Source organism: Didymella exigua (genome assembly GCF_010094145.1).
Source record: "Didymella exigua CBS 183.55 unplaced genomic scaffold M421scaffold_39, whole genome shotgun sequence".
In the NCBI taxonomy this organism is placed as follows: Eukaryota; Fungi; Ascomycota; class Dothideomycetes; order Pleosporales; family Didymellaceae; genus Didymella; species Didymella exigua.
Window position 1 is genome coordinate 183,993 of NW_022984813.1, and position 10,996 is coordinate 194,988.

At 49.5% G+C, this 10,996-nt stretch overlaps 4 protein-coding genes across 4 annotated transcripts; 2 read left to right on the forward strand and 2 right to left on the reverse strand.

Annotated features, from left to right (window-relative positions):
• Positions 1 to 115: 115 nt before the first annotated feature.
• Positions 116 to 1,540, reverse strand: M421DRAFT_72595 (MFS general substrate transporter; the record flags this gene model as incomplete). Its single annotated transcript, XM_033596894.1, has 2 exons — positions 116 to 851; positions 900 to 1,540. The coding sequence occupies 2 exons, from the start codon at positions 1,538 to 1,540 to the stop codon at positions 116 to 118; spliced, it is 1,377 nt and encodes a 458-aa protein (XP_033444635.1).
• A 770-nt stretch (positions 1,541 to 2,310) lies between these two features.
• Positions 2,311 to 3,285, reverse strand: M421DRAFT_8861 (uncharacterized protein; the record flags this gene model as incomplete). The annotated part of the gene is made up of 1 exon (XM_033597676.1): positions 2,311 to 3,285. The coding sequence occupies one exon, from the start codon at positions 3,283 to 3,285 to the stop codon at positions 2,311 to 2,313; it is 975 nt and encodes a 324-aa protein (XP_033444636.1).
• Positions 3,286 to 3,457: 172 nt separating this feature from the next.
• On the forward strand, positions 3,458 to 4,683 carry M421DRAFT_424834 (uncharacterized protein). Its single transcript, XM_033593879.1, has one exon. The coding sequence runs from the start codon at positions 3,742 to 3,744 to the stop codon at positions 4,630 to 4,632; it is 891 nt and encodes a 296-aa protein (XP_033444637.1). The 5' UTR covers positions 3,458 to 3,741; the 3' UTR covers positions 4,633 to 4,683.
• Positions 4,684 to 5,634: 951 nt separating this feature from the next.
• Positions 5,635 to 6,672, forward strand: M421DRAFT_8863 (uncharacterized protein; the record flags this gene model as incomplete). Its single annotated transcript, XM_033597679.1, has 2 exons — positions 5,635 to 6,307; positions 6,359 to 6,672. The coding sequence occupies 2 exons, from the start codon at positions 5,635 to 5,637 to the stop codon at positions 6,670 to 6,672; spliced, it is 987 nt and encodes a 328-aa protein (XP_033444638.1).
• Positions 6,673 to 10,996: the final 4,324 nt, after the last annotated feature.

A 10,996-nucleotide genomic window follows, 5' to 3' on the forward strand; every position in this document is an offset into this window, starting at 1 on the left:
TCCGGCCAAGTCGACGAACCACGCGGCATCATGCTGCTGGGATCGAATATGTAGGCTTTGCACATGGTACGTGTAGGTCAGGGGCGGCCTGAGTGGACGAGGAAGCCACCCGTTGCTAGCATCTTATTCGCACCTTCCATCCATGCTTGATGCATCGTGCGCTCACGCACAGTGCTGTACCAACCATCATACTCGAGGCCGCCCAACTAATAGGCACTGTGTAATTTCCGTCTGAGACCTGCAGCAACGCTCCCGAGATCGGTCCTCCAATCAAAGCACTGAGGCCGATGACTGTAAATGCCATACCCATTCGCGTGCCAGTCTTTCTGATATCCGGACTGTATGCGCCAATGACAGAAGGGAAAAGTGACTGGAACGCGCCAGCGCTCAGACCGTAGAATACGACCCAGACGTAGTAGCCTGCGATGGAGTCGACGGAGAGCCAAGTCCATAGCATGATGACGTTGAAAACCAGAGCGATGGCCTGCACGTTGAGGACACCGATGAAGCGATCTGCGATGAAGCCGGGGAGTATGCGAGCTGGAAGACCGACGCCATTGACGACAATGACTAGGTTGAGGGACTCGGTGTAGGACATACCGAGCTCGTCACGGGCGTAGGACGCCACGTAGTAGAAGACGCAGTACACTGGTGGCATCATGAAGCACGTGCCTAGCACTTGCAAGCAGTACGGTGCATCTTTGAAAGCAGCCCAGTCAACGAGAGGGCCGGTTTTCCTTGGAGGCAACCGTGGCCGCATGAAAGCAATGCAGAACGTAAGACTGACGACATTCATAAAGCCCAGAACGCGTACTGTCCAACCAAATCCTACCTTCCCGAGCAATTGGCGTCTGTTCATGGTCAGCTTGCGCATGGGCACTCGGTTCTCTCGCACTTACACCACCAACGGATAGAGCACGCCACCCATTGCAGTGCCACTCGTGACCATGCCCAATGCCATTGCCTTCTTCTTCACGAAATACGTAGAGCACACACCCATGATAGGGACGAAGAAGATGCCACTGCCTGCACCAGTGCAAACACCTTGCGTGAGAAGAAGTTCCCAGTAGTTGTGTGCCACACTCATTGTGAAGATTCCAACCAGCTGCACCGCAATGCCTAACGCCACCGTAGGACGAAACCACCCTCTGTCTAGTGCGCGTCCGCTGAAGATTCCTAGTCCGAACACCAGACATGCTTGTACAGAGCCTATCCAGGAGATAGTAGAGACAGGTTGTGGGAGGATCGTTTCGTAGTACGGCTGAAAGGCACCAAAGCTGTTGACAAATCCCCACGAGTTGACGATGGCCAGCCATGCACAGAAGACCTGACTCCACGCGCGAAAGCCTCCATCTGGCGGTGGACCGGGTTCTGCAAGCGAACATGTTGTCAATTGAGAATGTATGCATCCAAGAGCATACGCTGGTCTTGATTGCGTTTTCGTGAGTGACAACTCGATAGGTGCCTCGGTGCTAACTCCTGGTGTTGTGGCGTCGATGTGCGCTTCGGCCTTCTCTCCGTCATGCGTGTAAGTTTCCATGGCCTCAGATTTTGTCGACATTGAAGTCGAAAGGGAGGTGTGTAAGGCTCAATCAGGATGCTTGAGCTCACTGTGGCCAGGTAAGAAGCGACTCAATGCTCTGAATTTTTACGTCGATCCTCAAGAGTCATGAGTGGAAAGCGTGAGTTCTTGGCAAGGATGCGAAGCGGGAGAGGCTGCATCCGCCGGAAGTGGTCAGACATGAGTAGCGTTCAAAGCCCAGCTTCTCATAGAGCGTGGCTGCTACACAATAACGATGACCAACGCATGGATGGTGGGGGTTTCGGTTCAAAAAACCCGTATTGTGGAGGTGTGTCCATGACGTGTGTATATTTTGAAACTATGTCGGACATGATCGGGAATTGGCCGACCAGCAGTGAAAAGAGGCACTAGAATTGGCGAGTCAAGACACGGCCGTTGCAGGCACGCTCTTGACGCGAATGCCCGACAACGCGAATCACGTATTCGGGGCCATGCTGAAGGTGCCCTGTTTTGGGCTGGACTTTGTGCTTGATTGCTGACAGCTTTGGCGTCGCTCAATCTGCTGTCAAACAAGGACTGCATGGTATTTGAGCGGCGCAGCTGGCGTACTTGAGCGCTCGAAAAGCCCCCAACCATGTATGTCTTGAAGTCAAGAACATCGGTCATCCAATCGTCAAGATCAATGCATGCCATAGTGTGGGTGAGCTGTGCAAGCGTGTCTCTGCAAAGATCAGCGCCAGTCCTTGTGCAAGATCAAACTGGGTGGAAAACTTGACTTCCACAGGAAGCTATGAGCGAGGCTGTTGGCTAGGTGCATACCTTGAACCGAAGCGCTGGACCATTTCGAGATCTCGCTCGTGTTGACCTGCGATTATGTAGACCCAACGCTGCTCAGCCTTCTTCCACCAGCGGTTGGGCAGGTATGCCTCCAGCATGTAATACTCATCGCGTTGGTAGGGGAATTCGAGGCTTGGTGGGCCGTGTTTCGACAGGAACGTATCTGCGCCTGAGTCCACATCCGCATCTGCCATGTCGACATGCGTGCGCTTGTTGCCCTTGTTCTTCAAATGCCTCTTTATGGAGCGCACTGTGCTGTCGAGGTGCAGCTCCAGTATGCGGGCATGCCACAGCGAGTCCTTGACAGCTTTCCGCACAATTCGAGCGTTGCGTGCCACGAGCTCATCGTTCCACTCGGCTGTCCTTCCTTGCGGAATTATCGCTATAGGCACGCCATCGTCAAGGTTGGACTGCCAATGCGCAAAGTCCAGCACCAGGCCTAGATTGTTCCACGTGAGGATGCAGGTCAGGCAAGTGCAGAGCTGCTGTGCGTCTGGAGGCTGGATGTGCGTGTAGGGGCGCTTGTGGATGCTGAGCTGCGTCTGACGGCTGGCGTCTGCCATCAGCTTTTGTATTGCGGGCTCGACGTCACTGAGCAGCCGTGGAGTGGGAAAGCACTGCGCAAGAAGCGCGTAACGGCGCGCGATGATGACGTCGCCAACCACGCGAGTGTTGGCGGCGACGAGGGCGTGGAAGCGGCGGCTGGCAAGGCTGAAGCTAAAGACGTCGCGCGGCGTCACGTGCGCGAGGCACTCGAGGAGCAGCTCGGTTGGCAGCTTCGTGAGGTTGGCCATGGCGTCTTTCTTCCTGTCGCGCACCACCTTGCGCCGCTGCATGCGCTCGGTGCGCTTCGACTTTAGAGACAGCGCCGCCGTCGTGTCCTCTAGTGGCTCTTCGCCGTCGCTGTCGCTGATGTGTCGCGGCATCTCTGGTGGTGCATGTGCAAGCGGGCGTTTGTGATTCCAGCTATGTCTCGGCAGTGTGCCGTGAAGCCTGAGGGGGGCAGTAGACGCGGGTGGCGTTGCGGGGCAGCCGCAATGAGGGCTTCCTCTTTGAAGAAACCACAATTCTTCTCTTGTGATTTGTGTCTGGAATGACGTCGAAACACTGTGCTTAATGCTCAACAATGCACGTTTACTTTCTATCTTACAAATCGTAGCTTGGTCTAGCCCACTAAAGGTGCGCCCTTCATGCGTGCAAGCACTCGCCTCAGTCAGTCTGCCTGCGCTTATGATTGGCCCAGCTTGGTCACCTCGGCCAGAATCAGGCCATGACGCCATTCCACTATTACAAAGCAGACCATTGCTCAATGCCTGAGTGCACGTACTTAATCGCGGGCTTCACTAGTTGGAGGCATTAGAAGAGAGCCAGACGCCCCAAAAATGACGACAGCCAACTTCATTCATATCGACACAAACTCCTACACAGGAAAGCCATGGTCGAAGGTTGACGGGCCTGGCCAGAGCTTCGAACACAAGAGCCATTCGCGACCAGTTCACAACCTGCGCGGAAGAGAACACGAATTCAACACCGACAACTCTGGATTCGCCGTCTACGATTATGCTGCAAAGGAGAAGTCCTTCACAGACGACGCCGCCGTAAGGAACGGCTACTACGTGGAAGTTGAGCAGCTGCTCCGCGACAAGATTCCCGGCATCAAGAAGGTCCATATCTTTGATCACACAATTCGTCGGCGAGTCAAGGACTCTGCACGCCAGCCAGTACAGCAGGTCCATGTTGATCAAACCCCAGCAGCAGCCGAAGCCAGAGTTCGCCGACATATTCCCCACGAAGAGGCAGATAAGCTTGTCAAGGGCCGCTACCAAATTATCAACGTATGGAGGCCGATCGAAAGCCCTGCGGCAGACCATCCTCTTGCTGTCATTGATTGGCGAACAACCTCTCCACTGGACTTTATCGCTACCGATCTGATGTACCCTCGACGTGATTCTCAAGACGCTGATGATGATGACCGCGGCAAAGAGGTCCTCCCTGATCCAAGCAAGTACAATTCGGCCGAGGGTTACGAGGTGAAGGGGGAGACCATGGGTGTAGCGCCCAACGACAACCATCGATTTTACTACCAGAAGGACATGACTCCTGACGAGGTCCTACTATTGAAATGCTTCGACTCTTACGGTGAAGGTATGCCCAACGGGAAGAAGGGTATTTCTGTACGCACCCCACACACTGCCTTCGACGACCCTCAGACACCGAAGGATGCTCCAGGCAGGCAGAGTATCGAAGTCAGATGTTTGGTTTTCTACGAGTAATGCAGTATTGTCAGCACTAGATATATCCTAATGCCGATTTCTTCATTTTCATTTCTCGATTTCTTCCATCTGTCTCCTTTGCGCTTCAGACATGGTTGCTCGGGTTTTTCAATCCGTTTCAATGCCCAATGCGACACGTCGTGCTGAGATTGACAAGAGACATTGTGACAACATGTGCCAAAAGCTAACTTGAACATGACTCAAGTCACCCGTATCTCGAAGCACCTGTCTAAACCTTATCTTCCGTGCTGAGATGTGGGGAGCGAGCAGGATGCGCTAAGTTTCGGGAAATACTTCAAGGTTTCGGGTTCTGCACATCCAAACACCCTCACGTCTGGACCATCAACATCCGGGGAGTTTAACACGCACGCGCCACCAAACTGTGCGGCACCACAGCTCAACCGTCCGCGGTCCGCCACACCCTGAAACATTTCTACTCTCACAACTGTCTCCAGAGCGTCGAATGCACGTTCACTCATTCCTGGGATCCTTGACTTATAACTTGGGACTTTATCATCCTCGTCCTGCCCTGTCTGATGACGATCTGTGGTTCTGCTGGCTGAACCATCGCTTCTATGGACGCACTTTTACAGCATGCTCGCGCCACGAAGGCTTAATACCCTGGTACAGGTACCGGATGGCCCATTGATACGCAAAAGGAACGTTACGACAAGCAATCAGCCTAATGAGAAAAGAAGAGAAAGTCTGGTGGGTAGTAATGGGAGGGCAGAAGGGCAGTCAGAGAAGACGCTGAAGGGTGTCGACGAGACAGCAAGCAGCTCGGGACAAGAACAATCGCAGCCCGCACTCGCAACATTGCCCCCGTCCCAAATGCAGTCCTCTCCCAGGACAATATACACGGTGGCTGTCCAAACCAGCCGATCTGCAACTTCGAGGCCAGAAGGAGTCGCAAGAGTCGAGATCGATTCGCTACCAAGACAATATCACAACGATCTTAATATGAAAGTTGTGGTTCCAGCGCTTCCTGGTATCAATCAAGACATGTCGAAGCTGGGCGAGATACCAAAGCCAATGATGCCCGCTGCAGCTGCCAATGCACCGCTGCTGTCAAGTCAGCCTGCAATCACGGAAGATAGACCGCTACCTGGTCAGAACCAGATTATGCCTCCTCCTATATCTGGTCCTCCTGCGCCTGATTATGCCCCGTCTGGACCACCTAGTCCTCCCCGGCCTGGATCTGAAGCGCTGGGGCCTCCTCCACCAGCTGCTGCAGCGCCTCCTCCAGCGCTACCTCCGCCGCCGCCTCCAGCATCGCCAGTAATAACAAGCTCATCGGCCAGTCTCTCGACTACCTCAACGTTGATCACGATAACAGCTTCAATTCCTTCGTCGGCAACAACATTGACGCAGACCCCTACGTCAGCCTCTTCCGGTTCTTTGTCTCCGCCAACGGTCACTTCCTTCGTCACCATTACAAGATCAGAAGAAGGCAAGGAGAACTCTCCACCTACACTAGCACTGTCAAGCATCACCATTGCCACATCAACCGCAACGCCACAAGCCATTGCTGTTGTGCAATCCCTCCCAGTAATCATCTCATCGGCTACTGCCATTGCCGTAGCGTCCTCCACCTCAACGGCTGCAGCCAGCTCTCAGGATGGCAGTATTCTGCATCCAGCTATGCGAACTCTGCTGATCGTGCTCGTCATCCTCGGTAAGTTGTCTACAGCTTTATGATCACATCCACCTACTTACCTCCACCCAGGTGTACTTTCAGTCGTCGTTGCCATCATCGTACTTATGATGATCAGGTCCCACCGGAAACGTCGCGTCCAGCAGCAAAACACACGTAGCCAAAACCCGTCTGATGTTCCGAGCAACTGTATCGGCGTGACGACTCATATCTCCGCGGATCCCAACGACAACCCTTTCTTGACAGCAAGCGAAAAGGCTATTATTGATACAGCTTCTTCAGACGGTGCTTCAGAGAAGAACGTAAAAAATTCATCCAAGTTCTCGGACGCAGTCAACTCGTTCATCGAGAAGTCGCGCAGTCTGACGTACAAAATCTCGCCTTGACACGCGTTCGTGCACGTAGACATCGGTCGGTAAATCTGAGTCGCTGATGAGGAAAGAATTGCATGTAGATACGAACAACTATAGTACATAAGACGTTAGTAATTAAATTGCACTGCGCAAGGGTGCTCTTCGTACCATCGTTTTTGTCTCCACAAACCCCAGCGTAACATGTACACTGGACTGCAAATCATCGACAATATGTATGGAAATTTGAACAATCACCTATTATCACATCGTCAACTAAGTTACAGAATAATATTCTGCAAACCAATGTAAATCTTTGTCCCTTCAATGTTCGCACTTGTCTACCGCCCCCCTTCTTCCCGATCGAACGATCCGTAATAAGCACGCCGAGCCGCTGGACACCCTTGCTTCCACCTCGTTTACAAGACCAACACCACCCTAACTCCACGAAAGTAGCCTGGCGCAGCCTAGTCGCTGCAACTACGTCGCAGGTTTCTAACTTGGTTAGCGAGCGCTAGTGCGGCGTTCGACACCGTAGAGATACTTCCATTTCGGGGGCTTTGGACGCGTTCGGCCTTGCGCTTTCAGCCTCACCGGACCTGAACTGCTCCGATTGCGAAAATGCAACAACTGCTACTGAGGTGGAGAAGGGTGGTAAGCATGTTACTCTGCGCCAATAACAAAGAACGATGCCAACCTGGCTTTCGTCGATAAGACTTAAATAGTAGTAGAACGGAACTTGCGCAACAATTCCATACCGGTATCTAGCGTATCAACGCATTCGCTTTGGTAGCGAGCTCCAACTATCGAATACTAGCATTAATAACACCGAGCTCAAAGCCAACGCGACAGACTCGAAAGCCGTAAATTGCATGCTCGTTTCTTGGTCGATACCCCAGGCGATGAACAACTGCACGATGAGTGGCATAACAAATGGCGCGATCTGAATCGCAATAACCTTAAGGGGACAAGAAGACAAAGTCCATGTCTCCAGAAAAGGTTCAAGGGGACCAGAGCATGTCGTTTGTTTCCTAGCGAAGCAAGTCAAACGGGTGTGGGCTTTTGAGTCATCAACTAGCATCCTTCAAAAGCTTTCGTGGTTGTGCGCTCAACGATGACTTGCCACAGGTAGTCACTGCATGCCAATCGCTGGTCCGCTGATAGTTTTTGGAATGAAGCTCCTAGGCATCATTACTCTTGCACAATGCATCCAGTGATCCTTCCACGATGGGACACGTGGAACAGCACTGCTCTAGAAGGCACAGCAAATCGAGTTTGCCTCTCTCGACTTTTTTTATGAGAATCGATCTGCCTCTCATGACTGATACACAGCTCAGCATAAACGATGCAACAGCATTTACTACCAGCAGTAAGAAAATGGGAGACAACACTGATCACTCAATCTTGCTGTGCGTAGCCGGCAAACTGCCAATCCAATGCACCTACTCTAAAGTGGTTCTTCACTGCAGTTCGACGTGTATGGCTAAGGAGTGGACGAAGCACGAAGACGACTTTGCGAAAGCGCCATCATCGAAAAGGCACTCGCACGTGTAGCCGGCATTGTGCACGACGCTTATTTGCGATTTAGAGAGAATACATGGGGAAGGGTCATGGAGAAGGTCAAAGACAGAAAGGATGCTCTCGCCATGTATAAGGGCGACCCTGCGGCCTCAGAGAACTGGTTCCATGAATACCTTCGATGGTGTCGTTCCCTGTGGTCGACACTCCAAGATGGTAGTTCTGACCTCTTCGTCTTTAGCAGAGCCATGTAGATTTCTACCCAGGCTCTAAGTATATTAAATATTAATGTAATCCACCACCCAACCCGCCAACCGATGCCAATACTAATACTCTCCCTATTATCTTCTTATGCCTTAACAACACAACGCCTTATTACTTGAACACGAAGGGAGAATTTAGCTTGCCCTCTAAGATCTCGAAGTAGAACAGTTCCAAAGCTAAGAGGCTGCTGCGCGCGCTTTCAATGTTGAACACCAGAACCTCTCTATTCGCGCTAGAGGAGTTCTATTTATCCTTAGAAGACTACTAAACAGTTAGAAGCTCACCCTTACTAATGTCAGGCTGGGCATGTGGCGAAGCCACCTCTGACCCGTGACAGGCCGGGCATGTGACAAAGCCACCTCTGACCCATGACACCAAGGCATGTAGCAAGGATACCTCTGACCTGTGTCTTGTAACAATATCAGTACTGTTCCGGCGCAGGCTCACCATCAGTGTGAGCCATGTTACCTTTTGGTTTGCTTGTCTCAGTGGCCGGAGCTGAGGCTTGACAACTTATAACACCTATTGCAGCTGCTTAACATAGGTTGTTTTACCCTAATAAAGAAGGCGTATAGTTGCTAAGCTAAGCTGCTTAGTTATGCGTAATAAGATTACTTAAATTACTAAACTTAAGTTCTTGCTGTTCTTTAAAGGAGCTTTTAATGCCTTAATTACTAAGAGTAATATTTAGGGAGGATTTAGAGGTGCTGGCCTAGTCCCCCTTAATCTACAGGCTGTGATATTAAAGCTTAAAGTGCGCCTATGTACTCTACTACTACTTACTATAGATAAGAGTATATAGCACTCTTAAACCCTAAAGAACACCCTAGAATTTAGGTTGCAATTAAAGCTAATTTAAGAGAGGATTTAGCAACATAGCAATAGCTCTCTAACTTCTATAGTTAATGCCCTTTATCAGCTTACTAAAGGCGTAGAGATAATGGCGCATTTATTAGTTTTAGTGCGTAACTAGGTTGCAGAGCTTCAGGCTGCTAATAAGGCTGCTACATGCTGTAAATTACACAAAAGAAAGTAGATCTAGAGGGAGGGGACTCTTACAGTGAGCAAAGGAGTATGCTTAACGTAGATTATCACCGAGCTGGCCATATCACCAAACCAGCCACTTTCTCTTAGCACAACCACCTTTTACCCTAACACAATATGCCTTAATAACAACAACTTTAGAATACTACTAGAGAAGGTAGAGTTATCCTTGCTATCTAGGCCTTCTATACTAGCTAATTTCGCAGTATCTACAGCGCTGCTAGAGCGTTAAATGTACCTTATTAGCAGGTCTCTAATTACCTTTGCAATATCACGTTTTAACTAGATGTACGCGCTAATTGCTAGAAACTTAGTATACTAGAGGAGTAGACAATTGTCTAGTATATACTTAACCTTAATTTGTAAGGATTTGCGCCCTAGCTATGTAAGGTGGCAGATATAGCTAATAAGATACTTAGTAGTTGTAGTAAAGAGCCTGTTAGTAAACTATAGGCTAGCAGGCTTATAATACATTTAGAAAAGCTTAAAATAGCCTTTAATTAAGCTAAGGATAGACAGAGGATACTACAGGAAGATCCTAAGATAATTAGCGCGTAGTTTAAGCTAGTAGAGGATACTTAAGTTAAGTATAGTGTTTGTAATAATAACATACACAACTTTAATAAAACTAGGTTCTAGATAGGCGTTGCTTTGTCTTTAAAGGTTGTAACAGGCTTAGAGAGACGTGCTTGGCTAGAGCTTGTTTAGCCAGGCGATTGCGAGTGGGTTACTGTTATCTAGAGCATCTGCGCTGCTAGGTATGCAACCCTGCCTTTTATTATCTACAAAGGACGCTGTAACGGTCTAGACTCTTAAGCTAAAGAAGAGCTAGAGCTAGCCGGTTACATTAGCTTAGCCGGCTTGGCTTAAGCTGGATATATATTATCTACGCAGTTAACTAGACGTCTAGTTAACTTGTGCATGCTTTTTAGCAAAAGTTGTTAGGAAGTAGATATCCTTTATTGGCCTTTGGCCAGACTACTACAGACGCGTCTACATCTCTACCTAGTATAAGGAGATAGATATACCCTACAATTAGAAGCTCTTAGTCTCTAAGAATAGTTAGACAAAAATATACTTAGCCTTAAGTAGTTAAAGTACTTTAACACACATATAAAGATGTGTTAGGTAGGAGTGTATAGGTTGCTTATTGTCGGATGTAGGAGCACAGGGCAGATACAAATGAGGCAGAAGGTTGTTGTATTGAGGGAGCTACAGCGAGCAATTATATACACAACCAGATGAGTAAGCAGGTGACTAACACAGTCACGTGAGGTGCAGTTCACAGTGTACCGTATGAACTGAGGTGCCAGGCTGACACTTATCTTAGACAGCTATAAGAGCTATCTTAACTAGGAGTTTAAGGACTATTGCCTAGAGAACTAAATCCTTACTCTCTACATGCTACCTTACTTATTATATATCCTCTAGCTACTTAATATAGTCTATTTCTTGCTATTAAAGCGTAAGTACTCCTAATATATATAAGACTTAGCATGCTAATATATCTTCTATATTAATAAGGAAGGCTTCC

Excerpts from the sequence above, each read along its gene's own strand:
- M421DRAFT_424834 (XM_033593879.1), top strand. The coding sequence starts at position 3,742 with ATGACGACAGCCAACTTCATTCATATCGACACAAACTCCTACACAGGA.